This window comes from Nicotiana sylvestris, chromosome 11 (assembly GCF_000393655.2).
Source record: "Nicotiana sylvestris chromosome 11, ASM39365v2, whole genome shotgun sequence".
In the NCBI taxonomy this organism is placed as follows: domain Eukaryota; kingdom Viridiplantae; phylum Streptophyta; class Magnoliopsida; order Solanales; family Solanaceae; genus Nicotiana; species Nicotiana sylvestris.
The window spans coordinates 13739801-13754852 of NC_091067.1; the positions used below are offsets into that span (position 1 = coordinate 13739801).

General features: G+C 38.1%; 1 protein-coding gene across 1 annotated transcript; it reads left to right on the plus strand.

Annotated features, from left to right (window-relative positions):
* Nucleotides 1-2461: 2461 nt before the first annotated feature.
* Nucleotides 2462-2880, plus strand: LOC104249229 (uncharacterized). The gene is made up of 2 exons (XM_009805609.1): nucleotides 2462-2756; nucleotides 2864-2880. Exons 1-2 carry the CDS (start codon nucleotides 2462-2464, stop codon nucleotides 2878-2880), a joined length of 312 nt encoding a protein of 103 aa, XP_009803911.1.
* Nucleotides 2881-15052: the final 12172 nt, after the last annotated feature.

A 15052-nucleotide genomic window follows, 5' to 3' on the forward strand; every position in this document is an offset into this window, starting at 1 on the left:
AATTTCGAATTGGATTAGCAAAGTAGAAGTCCATAAAAGGAGTCGTCGGCAACGTGATATCCTTTTAAGAATGAGATGTCATTTTCTATTGTAAAATACCAACAAGGATTTTAGAATTCAAATTGGAATTGAATATGCAAAGTCTAATTTTTCGGTAATGGGATTCGTTTTTTTTTTTTGGAAAGAAAAGTCCAATTTAAAATTGGACAACATTTTCACGTCGACTATCAAATTCAAAGAATGAGATTAGTAGTTTATGTATAAGGTCAAAAGGATTTGTTGACTACTTTGTCCTATTATGAATAGAATTTGTATTTTACAATATAAAATTATAAGAATCCAATTTTGATTTTTGATCTTCAATGGTCGTCACGTGTTTCTTAACATAAATTAATAATTTGGTGCTTGAGTATATATATATATATATATATATATATATAGATATCGTACTTCACCCAAAAAAAAGTGAACAAGTGATATAAATTTTAAGAAGCCACAAAAACCAAGAAATATTCTTGACAAGAAAACTTAGTTTCTTGTTCTTTCTATTTTAGTTGAAGTTTTTTGAGAAAAATTTCAACAAAATATTTCGTTTAATTTATTCGCGGGTTTCATTGATCAAAAAATTGATAGCAATGATCGGTTTCGTTGTGGATACGCATAGAGTCTTCGCACTATCAAAGAAATTTTGAAACGAGACACTCTTTACCAGGTACGTCTTAGATCTGATCTTTGGCATGTAAATAAATTTTAAACACGAAAAGATCTTCCTAGGATTGTTATTGTCTTCCGCTGCGTGTTACGAACGCATATACGCAATCCTTCAGTGGTATCAGAGCCGTGGTTTATTGTGTCTAAAATTTATTTACGAAATATTTTAATATTATATTTGAAGAATTCAAACCATAATACATGTGTCTTATGCAATAGTCAAATCGTTTGAATGTTGCTATTATTTTATTGTGGATAAATTATGCATTCATATAACTATTGAGATAGTTCATAACTTGAATTTGAAATTTTGTATTAGATACAATGGGGATCTATAATAGGTTACATGATTCTGTGGTTATTTTTAATTGTTATTAGTTCATGAGATGTTAATTAATTACAATATTGTAGCATGAATTGTTTTATGTAATATATATAAGATAAACATGTTAGAGGATGTTGAATTTCGTTTTTATGTCATGTGCTTGTTCATTACATAATTTTGAATTATTTATTACATGTGATGTAAATTAATTTAGGACTAAGCATGCAGACAACTTGAACTAAATTCACATGCTATAAAAGATTTGATCTTCATGTTATTAAAAATTATTTTAGTAACAATTCCCACTTACTAAAAAATTGAGTTCTTGAATAATAAAATATAAGATATTTTATTATGGAGCTATCCATAAAAGTAAATAATTTTACTTACTTCTTGTTTATAAGGAACGGTCTGACAACCAGGAGACTTATAGTTCGAGAATATGTTAAAATTATTTATTTGCATTAGATGTATGAATTGAAAGAATTATTCAATTTTACGCTAGACGCCTGGATTACCCGGGGGAGTATAAAATTTAATAAGTTCTTTGCTATCATGATGGTTGAACTGAACTATGCCAATAGGATCGACCTAACTACCAGGAGACTATTTGACATAGAGTTATTTAAGGAAGTTGTATAGGGATACAATTGGTAAGAGTACCTACCTTTAAAATATATGTGAGAAACGACTTGACTTCCAAGGGGCTCATACATATTGTTAAAGGATTTATTTACTCCACTAACAGAAATAAAGATTTCGTAAACTATAATGAGGGTAAATAGTTTAAAATAATTAGTGGAAATATCATATAGATAAAAGTCCATGTCTTTATGATATATGCAAATATGCTCTTATATTATTGCCTTTTCTTTTCCATATTTTAGATTTCTTAATATGTCTGCTATATCACTACGTGGAATACTTAAGAACAACAAGTTGGTAGGACCAAACTTTGATGATTGGTACAGAAATTTGAGAATTGTTCTCATGCATGAAAAACTTATTCATGTGATTGATAAGCCTGCCAAGGAAGTCCCAGATGAGAATGATGATGTTGCCACCAAGATTTATCAGAAATACTTGGAAGAATGTCTTACTACCAAATGCATCATTCTCGCTTCTATGAATTCTGAACTACAAAGGAAACATCAGGATATGGATCCAACTGCAATCATTGAACATCTTAAGAAGATGTTTGGTACACAAAGCAGGACAGCTAGATACCAGCTATCTAAGGCTTTATTTGGATCCAAATTGACTGGAAACTCTCTAGTTGGACCCTATGTCAATCGTATGATTGATCTTATTGAATAACTTGAGAAGTTGGGGTGTAAACTAGGTAAAGAGCTTTCTCAAGATTTGATCTTGCAGTCACTATCAGAATCCTTTTCACAATTTGTTATTAATTTTAATATGAATAAAATGGATTGTGATCTTCATGAGATGCTCAACATGCTAATTGATTATGAGAATCAACTTGCATCTGAGAAGAAGAAAGGAACCATCATGTTGGTTGGAAACTCTTCTAAGAAGAAAGGTAAGAGTAAAATTAAACCCAAGAAGAAACCTATTGCGCCTAAGGGTGGTGTGACCAAACCCAAAGGCAAAAGAGGCAAAGCCGACCAACCTGATGCTGAGTGTTTCCACTGTAAGAAGATAGGACATTGGAAGAGAAACTGCCCGGAGTATCTTGCAACTCTAAATGATAAGAAACAAGGTAAGAATCAACTGAAAAATAATTTCAAAGTTTCTTTAACTAATACTGATGTTTCATTGTGGGTATTATATACTGGCAGTGGTTATAACATCTGCAATATGTTGCAGGGGTTCCAAATAAGTAGAAGGTTGAAGAAAGGAGAAATTAATCTACAAGTTGGAAATGGTGCAACAGTTGCGGCCATAGCTATAGGATCAATTTCTTTAATAATTCCTACGGGCAATGTACTTATGTTGGATGATTGTTATTACGTTCCTAAATTTGTTTCGAACATAATTTCAGCTTCTATGTTAGATAAACGTGGTTTTCACATAAATATAGGCAATGATATTTGCTCTATTTATTATGGTGATAATTTATATGTGAATGGCTATCTCCAACATGATATTTATGTCTTACCTAATGTGAATGCTAATTCAATTATGCATGTTTCAAGTCTTAAGAGAAAAAGATATGATCAAGTAAATCATACATACCTTTGGTATTATAGGCTTAGTCATATTGGACAGAAAAGAATTAACAAGTTGTACAAGGAAGGGTACCTTGATAAATATGATTTTGAATCATATCCAACTTGTGAATCTTGTCTCAAAGGAAAAATGACCAAATCTCCATTTACTGGAAGTGGAGAAAGAGCTACTGAATTATTGGGACTAATTCATACAGATGTTTGTGGGCCCATGAAAATTCAAGCTAGAGGTGGATATTCTTACTTCATCACTTTCACTGATGATATATCAAGATATGGATTTCTGTATCTTATGAAACACAAGTCTGAATAGAGGAGGAGCCATTCACATATAAGTATCAAAATACTAAGGTCTGATAGAGGAGGAGAATATCTTAGTGAAGATTTTACCAGATATCTCAAAGAGAATGGGATTCTCTCACAGTGGACACGTCCAAGAACACCACAATACAATGGTGTGTCTGAAAGGAGAAATCGAACCATATTAGATATGGTGAGATCTATGATGGGGTTCACTGATCTTCTAATAAATTTATGGGGATATGCTTTGGAAGCAGCAACATACTTACTTAATAAAGTTCTCACTAAGTCAGTCTCTACAATACCATATGAGATATGGAAAGGATGTAAGTCTAACCTTAAAAATATTAAAATTTGGGGTTGTCCAGCTTATGTTAAGAGACTCCTGTCTGATAAACTTGACTCAAGATCTGATAAATGTAGGTTCATTGGGTACCCCAAGGAAACAATGGGATATTATTTCTATCACCCTTCTGACCATAAAGTGTTTGTGGCCAGAGAAGCAACCTTTTTGGAAAGGGAATTTCTTTTAGAAGGAAATTATAATAGAGAAATTGAACTTGATGAAGTTCAAGAAACTAATGAATCAACATAATGTAAAGATCATGAGACCCAAGTTGAAGAACCTTTATGGAATGTTTTGAAATTGCCAAGGAAGTTGCCATTTTCAACGGTTGAAGTTCAATGTAATGACTTGACCGGTCGTTTTGAGCTTTTGCACTTTGATCGCCAGTTCTCGGGCATGACTTGCCTCGTGTGGTGTATTATGACTTATGTAAATCGTTGGTGTTGGGTTTTAGGTTAATCAGAATGAATTTGGATGAACAGTTCTCAGTTGAAGCTTGAAATTTGAAAGGTTTGACCAAGATTTGACTTGTTTATATTTGATCTCGGATTTGAATTTTTATGGTTTAGTTAGCTCCGTTACGTGATTTGGGACTTAGGAGCGTGATCGGAATGCATTTTGGAAGTCCGTGGAAGGTTTAGGCTTGAATTGGCGAAATTGAGATTTCGGCATTTTCCGGTTGATAGGCAATATTTTGATATAGGGGTCGGAATAGAATTATCGAGCCTCATATCACTCAGCATATCCTCACATATGGCCCTCGGCCTCACTCAGTCCGGAAATCATCATATGCCCCTTTTGCATTTGTAAAATAATAACTCTCAGCCCAAAATACCTTTTAGAAATATCATTTAAGTTTTCAAATCTGCATAAAAGCGACTGAGTTTGTAAAACAATAATTATCAACAGGACTGAGTTTAAATATAAGTCAAACCAGTGAGGAAATACTGATAAAAATTCCCAAGGATTCAAATAATTGGCACGAAGCCCAAGTATGGCAATCAGCCCAAATCATGATGATAACAAATAAGTTTCAATCAAATATGCGGTAAAATCATCAATCGGGACGGACCAAGTCACAATCCCCGGTAGTAAAAGACCTCGCGCTCATCATCCAGCGCGTTTCTCACCTCAATATAGCACTACGATGTGCAATCCAGGATTTCAAACTCTCAGGACATCATTTACAATCATTGCTCACCTCGAACCGGCTAATCCTCTAGCTCGCGTTGCCTTTGTCTCTCAAATCGACCTCCGAATGCATCGAATCTAGCCACAATAATTCGATTCAGTTAATAAAAATTATAGGAATTAATTCCATATGAAATTCTACATTTTCCATTAAAAATCCGAAATTGCACTCAAAATTTGCCCGTGGGGCCCACGTCTCGGAACTCGACAAAAATTACAGAATATGAAACCTCATCCAACCACGAGTCCAACCATGCCAATTTTACTAAAATCCGACATCAACTCGACCCTCAAATCTTCAAATTAAACCAAGAGGGTTTTCAAGATTTTCCCAACTAAAATCACCAATTAAATGCCAAAACTAGTAATAGATTCGGGTAATCTAACCAAAATTAAGTTAAGAATACTTACCCCGTTGTTTTCTCTGAAAATCACCTCTCCCCGAGCTCCAATTTAGTAAAAATGGAAAATGGATTTTCAGAACTCAACATTCTATCCAGAATTTCCGTGGGTACTGTTCACGCATTTTACTGTTCAGGGGTACTATTCACGGTACTGTTCATGGAGGTATTGTATACAAGGTACTGTTCATATGTACTGTACACGGGTACTGTACACGGATACTATTCATGTTTACTGTACATGGACTGTACATGGATACTGTTCACGCGGGTGCGGTTACTGTTCACACGTGCAAAAATGTAAAAACTGCCCAGAAAATTACAACAGCTTTTCTTTTCACTAAAAAGGCTCTAACTCCATTATACAAACTCAGAATTCGATGATTCTTGTTCCTATAAGTCACAAATAATAATACGAACATATCCCTTCAGTCGAAACTCAATTCGGAGCTCATTTACTCAGTTCAATACCCATTTCACTCGTTAAATAATTAACTCATGTTTCGTGTCAAAAACCCAATCGCGACTTGATGAAATTAGTCCAAACTTTCCAGATCGGTCCTATAATTAATTATCAAAGTTCTGAAAGTCTCGAAATCAAATTTCGATCTATAGAACTAAAAATGAACCTTTGGATCATTACATGCTTATGCTCAAAATGGCAAAATCTTCCAAAAACTCTTCCAAAACATATCCGAGCCTCATGGGACCCCGACCAAATATGCTAACACACCCCATGACATCATTCAAACTTGTTCCAGCCTTCAGAACACTGAAAACAATATTAAAATATCGAATCACCCTCGGATTCAAGCCTAAGAATTCCAAAACTTCCAAATTCCAAATTCGATCAAACAGTCTATCAAACCTCGTTCGAATGAACTGAACTTTTGCACACACATCCCAAATGACATAATGAAGCTACTGCAAAGAGGGCCTGAGATACTATTTATGCCACGAGGTGGCTTGAGTGATGTGAGGCCGAGTGATATGAGGCCGAGGGCCTGAGATACTTTATATGCCACGCGGTGGCTTGAGTGATGTGAGGATATGCTGAGTGATGATGCCACGAGGTGGCTTGATATAGCGCTTGGGCCGTAAGGGGCCCCTCCGGAGTCTGCATACCCACAGTGAGCGCGGGTACCCATTGTTCTGAGTGATTGATATTATGCCCGAGGGGCTGATAAGAGTGATTGTGAGGTAGCTCGAGGGGCTGAAACTATTCTAAGAGTGAACCCGAGGGGCTGTTACTGTTCTGATATTGAGCCCGAGGGGCTGTTACTGTTCTGATATTGAGCCTGAGGGGCTAGCACTGTTCTGATATTGAGCCCGAGGGGCTGGTTCTGTTGATATTATGCCCGAGGGGCGGTTTGTTGTACATGTTTTTCCCGAGGGACTGTTTACATTTCTATCATTTTTGTTACTCACTTGTAAATTACTTGCTTTACTTGTTGGAAAAAAAGAAATTTTCACTTGATTTCTCACTGTTTTACTGTTTAAAGTGATTTTACTGCTTCAGTATGGAATACCTTGTGTTTTTGCGTGATTTCTTGCCTTCAGTCTTTATTTATTATTATTACTCACTGAGTCGGAGTACTCATATTACTCCCTGCACCTTGTGTGCAGATTCAGGTATGTTTTGGCTGATCGGAGGCAGAGTCATCAGGGTTTAGCAAGGTAGCTGCCGGCATTCGCAGCACTGCTTTTCTCTCTCCTTATTTCATTTGTCTGTAGTTGTACACTCCAGGATTTTAGTTGTATTTATACCCTAGTAGATGCTTGTGACTTGTGACACCCCGGTTAGGGCTGTGTCGGGTTGTGCTTCCATTAATTATATCATTAAATCATGTTTAGCTATTTTTGAAAAGGCGATATGGGTTTGTTGGCTGGTCTTGTCTTCACGAGAGGCGCCATCATGACCGGAGCAGGGTTTGGGTCGTGACAAGTTGGTATCAGAGCCTAGGTTACATAGGTCTCACGAGTCATGAGCAGGTTTTGTAGAGTCTCGTGGTTCAGTACAGATACGTCTGTATTTATCCTCGAGAGGCTGCAAAACCTTTAGGAAAACTTCACATTCTTGAATTCTTATCGTGCGTCCTTTGATTCAGCTTGAAATATAACTCTTTGAATTCCTTCCACGCGTTTGTATGTACGCATGAGCGCTCAGTATCAAATGTGCCTAGATGGCTTGTGATTCCCCGATAGAGGGGAGAGATGTGATTTCTGTGAGTTTGATGTTGGGCCAGTCTGGAGGACTTGAGGCCGAATATTTGCCTATGGCTTGAGCACCGAGGTGTTGATTGTGTGAGCAAGTATTTTTGAACTTATATTTTCGGTAGTGTCCCTTTTAGTGGGAGTGATGGCTGGATAACTATGTGAAGAGTATGTTAGTACTGCGAGATGTATCCATCTTGATTTGAGGTATAGCCCCGAGTTATGGGCGTGCAAAGAGTGTTTTCATGTGTCCTAGTTGGGAGCGAAGTAAATTTCATGTTGCGTTATGAGTTTAGACTCAGGAAGACTAAGTGACTGCGTATTGGTTATGACACTTAAAGGTATACATAAATGTTAGTTTAAGGCGAAAAAAGTGGGTTATCTCATGCGAAGTGTTCTGAGGTTGTACGATCCTTATGTGTCTGTTAGATTTGCGAGTGAAGGATATGTGTTGCAACTTAAATTAGGTCGCTTAGTGAGTGGGTGTAACTGTTGCGAGAGTGGAATGTGAGATTTGCAGAAGAGTTAAAACTCTAGATGATCTGTGTTTTCACAAGCTTATAAAAGATTTGAGTTTAATCTCATTATGGTATCATGGCATCAATAGAGTATAATCGTTATGAGTTATTGAGCATGTGTTGATCTATGGCTTCGAGCCAAGTGGGGGAGTCCGCTATTGAATAGTTGATTGCACGGTTATGTGCTCTAATGGTTCCAGTTCGAGGCATATTTGTAAATCAGTTGTGGCTCGAGTAAAGGAAATTTCAATAAAGGCTATGTTATGCTTTATGGGTGTACGAGAATCGGGGAATGACTTGAGTTGTGGTTGGTAACGAATTCTCGGTGCATAGAGCAGGAAGTTGCTTGGTTATATTAGAATGAGGTCACATTTTGCAGTGTCGGAGTGCTAATGAAGCATAGGTTGTTCGGTTCGTTTAATCAATCTAACTACGGTTTGAGTAGTGTGGATGACTCTAGAGAATTGTCCTATTGTGTTCAAAACTATACATGCAATAATTGGAGGCTTCTAAGTTGTACTTATGGATAAAAACTGAGTTTTCAGTGGAAGATGGCAAGACTTATGGTATTTTCTATATTAATTATGGGATTCTATATATCAGTATCGGGAAGGTGAAGGTAATGGCTTTGGGGAACACTTAAAGAGTATTTAGCGGCTTAGGAGCCTTAGACGGTGTAGCTTTATGCTTGGGTTTCGTGTGATAAGCCTAGGTTGAGGAAATTGTGGTGCTACAACAAGAAGGAATATCAAGTTAAAGATGAATAAGAAGGAATTTAGATAGATGGGGTATCTTGATAGTAGACCAAATCGGTATGGTAAGGATATGATTAATTCCTTATGTGTGTTCGAGGTAATGAGTTCCTACAGCTATTTTGCAACAATGCTCTTTAGTTTTGATGGCTTGCTTAACTTGGTCTAGTTAGAAGGATTCAATCCTGGTAGTTGAATTTGTGCAAATGGAATTGGGAGAGTTCTTATTGATTTCTACCGTGGTTGGAGAGGTGCAATTTCTCCGAGTGTGAGAAGCATAGGATATGTAATGATTTTTCTTCTAGATGGGATCAATGGAAGTTCTTGGCTAGATGAGTTACAGTTCAGTTCTGAAAGGAAGTTCATAAAACTCTTAGGCAGCGGGTAGCCTCAGATGATTAAGGAAATGGTACTACTAATTGGAAATGATTTGACGAGAGTCTATGTTTTAGTAAAAAGGCAATGTTATTAAGTTGATAACACTTCGGTAGTATTACGGCACCTTCTTTTTAGATCGACTGGTGATATTCAGGTTTGCTTGGTGGCGCAGGGAAATTTTAGAGTATCTATAGTGGAATGATTGGGTATTAGAGGTGTGGCATATATTCGGACGGCAAAATTGGGATAAGATATGGTGATTCATGTGCCGTATGGACGTGGAGACGGAAGTTCTCATATTTAGGCTATGTTGTGATTGTAGATCGTGTGTATCAGCACTATTTAGTGATACCAAGATTTGGAGGCCCGAGTGGATCTTTCTTTGCTTGGTATATTAGATTTTGGATGTGATGTTGGGGATTTAGACTGATCGTCTCAGTGTTGGATTATTCTGGACTATTGCTTTATGTTCTAGTGGAGTGGTTTATATTTCATAGACCCAGTGGACGAGTGAGAAGGATTGTTTTTCTTAATTGGGCCTTCGTGATGGATGTCAGTGCAGAGGTTTCTACCATTGATTCAGTTCCGGTGTTGAGGGACTTTCCGAAAGCGTTTCTTGTGGACGGGCATGTCGTCAGGCGAGGTTGTGGATTTCGGTGATTATGTGATGCTGGGCACCGTATCGTATGGCTACGGCAGGAGTTATGGTAGTTGAAGGAGCAGCTTTAGGCTTCCTTGGTAAGGAGTTTGTTGGCAGGCCAATATGGATGCGTGTTCTAGCTCGAGTCAGCTTGGCTGGCCCCGAATTGTATTGTTGAGGGATAGGTTGATTCGACCGTTATTGAGCTTATTAGTGATCTTGGGAGATCTATGAGTTGCCTTTATGTGTTGTGAGACATTATGATTTATTGGTTATGGGCACATATGGTGCGGTTCTAATGGGGTTCATAGTGGAAGTCAAGCAAGAAGAGTAATCGGGTATTGCTCGGTGAATGGTGTATCAGTTATGTCCTATCGGGTTTGCGTGGTATATGTTACTTGTTTCACCATTAGTGTAATGATTTGCTTTGGTTCCAGACGTCAAATTGTGTGTGGTTGTCAATTTCAAGCATAGTGACTTGAGGTGTCCCATGTGGACCAGTGTTTGGATAGGATCGCGCATTGTAGCGAAGCTATTTGGAGATATGACCTTGCGGGTTAGATTCGTGTGTCCTATTCTATGATGTGAGACGGGTTCTCAGCCCTGCGTTGTGGTGGTACTGGTGAGCTTGAGGTACAACTCTTTCATTTGAGTCATTTTCATGATTTGAGTATGTTCGGACCGTTGCTTATTGGTGCGCGTATTATGCTAGATGTGGCTTAGGCCTCTATTGGTGTGACATGTCACCAGGGTAGTGTGTTGGGTCAGAGGAGATCGTTGGGATCATTAATGAAAATAAACGGATTCGATTTCAGCATGTTTGATGGGTAAACATCGAGGTTCGGTTCAAAAAAATTTGCTATGGTAATTGCCAGAGGAGAAATGGCTTCATGAATGGTTGATCTGAGAAATGGTTATGGTTTATTGCGTGTTTTATTTATCGTTGGCAGTATATGAAAGTGTTGGAATGAGACTTTAGCTAATAAGAGGTTTTCTATCGGTATTTGGTTGTTATGGGCAGCTGTTGTGAATAGAAGTTATTGTTGTGAGCGTTAGAGTTATATGGTATATCATGGGATTGCTCCCGAGGTTGCAGGCATGGGTTACTACAGCTAGTCCGGGTCTATTCAAAGTATAAGTGTGAGGTTTTGATCGTATTGATGGTTTCAGAAGTAAAAATGTGGTTCTATGGTTTATGGGCTAGATTGGATTGTGTAATTTTAGTTAAACGATGTTATCGGACCTATATGAGATAGAGTGATGTGGGATAACCCCCGGCTATATGCATGGTAAGGTTATTCAGCGATTGGTGGGCTTTTAGAACAGCTCTGGGTACGTTCGAGGACGAACGTGTGTTTAAGTGGGGGAGGATGTAACGACCAGACCGATCGTTTTGAGCTTTTGCACTTTGATCTCCAGTTCTCGGGCATGACTTGCCCCGTGTGGTGTATTATGACTTATGTAAATTCGTTGGTGTTGGGTTTTAGGTTAATCAGAATGAATTTGGATGAACAGTTCTCAGTTGAAGCTTGAAATTTGAAAGGTTTGACCAAGATTTGACTTGTTTGTATTTGATCTCGGATTTGAATTTTTATGGTTTGGTTAGCTCCGTTACGTGATTTGGGACTTAGGAGCGTGATCGGAATGCATTTTGGAAGTCTGTGGAAGGTTTAGGCTTGAATTGGCGAAATTGAGATTTCGGCGTTTTCCGGTTGATAGGCGATATTTTGATATAGGGGTTGGAATGGAATTCCTGAAGTTGCAGTAGCTTCATTATGTCATTTGGGATGTGTGTGCAAAATTTCAGGTCATTCGGACGAGGTTTGATAGACTGTTTGATCAAATTTGGAATTTGGAAGTTTTGAAATTCATAGGCTTGAATCCAAGGGTGATTCTATGTTTTAATGCTGTTTTCAGCGTTCCGAAGGCTGGAACAAGTTTGAATGATGTCATGGGGTGTGTTATCATGTTTGGTCAGGGTCCCATGAGGCTCGGATATGTTTTGGAAGAGTTTTTGGAAGATTTTGCCGTTTTGAGCATAAGCATGTAATGATCCAAAGGTCCATTTTTAGTTCTAAAGATTGAAATTTGATTTCGAGACTTCCAAAATTTTGATAATGAATTATAGGACTGATCTGGAAAGTTTGGTCTAATTTTATCAAGTCACGATTGGGTTTTTGACACGAAACATGAGTTAATTGTTTAACGAGCGAAATGGGTATTGAACTTAGCAAATGAGCTCCAAATTGAGTTTTGACTGAAGGTCTATGTTTGTATTATTATTTGTGACTCATAGGAACAAGAATCATCCAATTCCAAGTTGGTATGATGGAGTTAGAGCCTTTTTAGTGAAAAAGAAAAGCTACTGCAATTTTCTAGGCAGATTCTGCATTTTTCGCACGTGTGAACAGTAACCGCACCTGCGTGAATAGTATCTGTGTATAGTACCATGTATAGTAAACATGAACAGTACCCGTGTACAGTACATATGAATTGTACCCTGTATACAGTACCCATGAACAACAGCATGAACAGTACCCATTAACCCTAAAATGCGTGAAAAGTAACCACGGAAATTCTGGACAGAATGTTGTGTTCTGAAAATGGGACTTCGTCCCATTTTCCATTTTTACCAAATTGGAGCTCGGGGAGAGGCGATTTTCGGGAGATTTTCAGAGAAAATAACGGGGTAAGTGTTCTTAACTTAATTTTGGTTAGATTACCCAAATCTATTACTAGTTTTGGCATTTAATTGGTGATTTTAATTGGGAAAATCTTGAAAACCCTCTTGTTTTAATTTGAAGATTTGAGGGTCGAGTTGATGTCGGATTTTAGTAAAATTGGTATGGTTGGACTCGTGGTTAGATGAGGTTTCATATTCCATAATTTTTGTCGAGTTCCGAGACGTGGTCCCCACGGGCAAATTTTGAGTGCAATTTCGGATTTTTAATGGAAAATGTAGAATTTTATATGGAATTAATTCCTATAATTTTTATTAACTGAATCGAATTATTGTGGCTAGATTCGAGGCATTCGGAGGTCGATTTGAGAGACAAAGGCATCGCGAGCTAGATGATTAGCTGGTTCGAGGTGAGTAATGATTGTAAATGATGTCCTGAGGGTTTGAAACCTTGGATTGCACATCGTAGTGCTATATTGAGGTGAGACACGCGCTGGATGATGAGCGCAGGGTCTTTTACTACCGGGGATTAGGACTTGGTCCATCCCAATTGATGATTTTACCGCATATTTGATTGAAACTTATTTGTTATAATCATGATTTGGGCTGATTGCCATACTTGGGTGTCGTGCCAATTATTTGAATCCTTTGGAAATTTTTATCACTATTTCCTCACTGTTTTGACTTATATTTAAACTCAGTCTTATTGATAATTATTGTTTTACAAACTCAGCCGCTTTTATGCAGAATTGAAAACTCAAATGATATTTCTAAATGGTATTTTGGGATGAGAACTACTGTTTTACAAATGCCTGAGGGGCTTATGATGATTTTCAGACTGAGTGAGGCCGAGGGCCATATGTGAGGATATGCTGAGTGATATGAGTCCGAGGGCCTGAGATACTATTTATGCCACGAGGTGGCTTGAGTGATGTGAGGCCGAGTGATATGAGGCCGAAGGCCTGAGATACTTTATATGCCACACGGTGGCTTGAGTGATGTGAGAATATGCTGAGTGATGATGCCACGAGGTGGCTTGATATAACACTTGGGCCGTAAGGGACCCCTCCAGAGTCTGCACACCCACAGTGAGCGCGGGTATCCATTGTTCTGAGTGATTGATACTATGCCCGAGGGGTTGATATGAGTGATTGTGAGGTAGCCCGAGGGGCTGATGCTATTCTGAGAGTGAGCCCGAGGGCTGGCACTATTCTGATATTGAGCCCGAGGGCCGGTTTGTTGTACATGTTTTGCCCGAGGGGATGTTTACATTTCTATCATTTTTGTTACTCACTTGTAAACTACTTGCTTTACTTGTTGGAAAAAAAGGGATTTTCACTTGATTTCTCATTGCTTTACTGTTTAAAGTGATTTTACTGCTTCAGTATGGAATACCTTGTGTTTTTGCGTGATTTCTTGCCTTCAGTCTTTATTTATTATTATTACTCACTAAGTCGGAGTACTCACATTACTCCATGCACCTTGTGTGCAGATTCAGGTATGTTTTGGCTGATCGGAGGTAGAGTCATCAGGGTTTAGTAAGGTAGCTGTCGGCGTTCGCAGCACTGCTTTTCTCTCTCCTTATTTCATTTGTCTGTATTTGTACACTCCAGGCTTTCAGTTGTATTTATACCCTAGTAGATGCTCATGACTTGTGACACCCCAGTTAGGGCTGTGTCGGGTTGTGCTTCCGTTAATTATATCATTAAATCATGTTTAACTATTTTTGAAAAGGCGATATGGGTTTGTTGGCTGGCCTTGTCTTCACGAGAGGCGTCATCACGACTGGAGCGGGGTTTGGGTCGTGACATTCATGAACTAAATAAAGTTCAAGAACAGGTTAATGAACCAGTTCCAAACCAAATTGAACAACAACCAAATCCAGCACAAGGTGAACAGGTTGTACAAGTACCTCTTAGAAGGTCTACACGAGAACGTCATGTACCAACTAGATTAAATTTAATGGTACAAGATGATATATCAAATGAGGTTGATCATAATGATGATGACCCTAAGACCTATGAAGAGGCTATGCAAAGTTCTGATTATGAGAAGTGGCAAAAGGTCATGGAATCCGAAATAGAATCTATGAAGGAAAATAAAGTATGGACTTTAGTTGAACCTTCAAAGGATATAAAACCTATAGGATGTAAATGGGTTTTTAAGAAAAATATTGGAGCAGACGGAAAGGTGGAGACCTACAAATCCCGTCTTGTTGCCAAGGGATATCGTCAGAAAGAAGTAATCGACTATGATGAGACTTTCTCTCCTGTGGCAATGCTCAAATCTATTCGGATTTTGATTGCTATAGCAGCATACTATGATTATGAAATACGGCAAATGGATGTGAAAACAGCTTTCCTTAATGGTGAGCTAGAAGAGGATGTGTACATGACATCACCTGAAG

What these genes read in the sequence shown, in the direction of transcription:
- LOC104249229 (XM_009805609.1), top strand. Translation starts at nt 2,462, where the DNA reads ATGGATTGTGATCTTCATGAGATGCTCAACATGCTAATTGATTATGAG.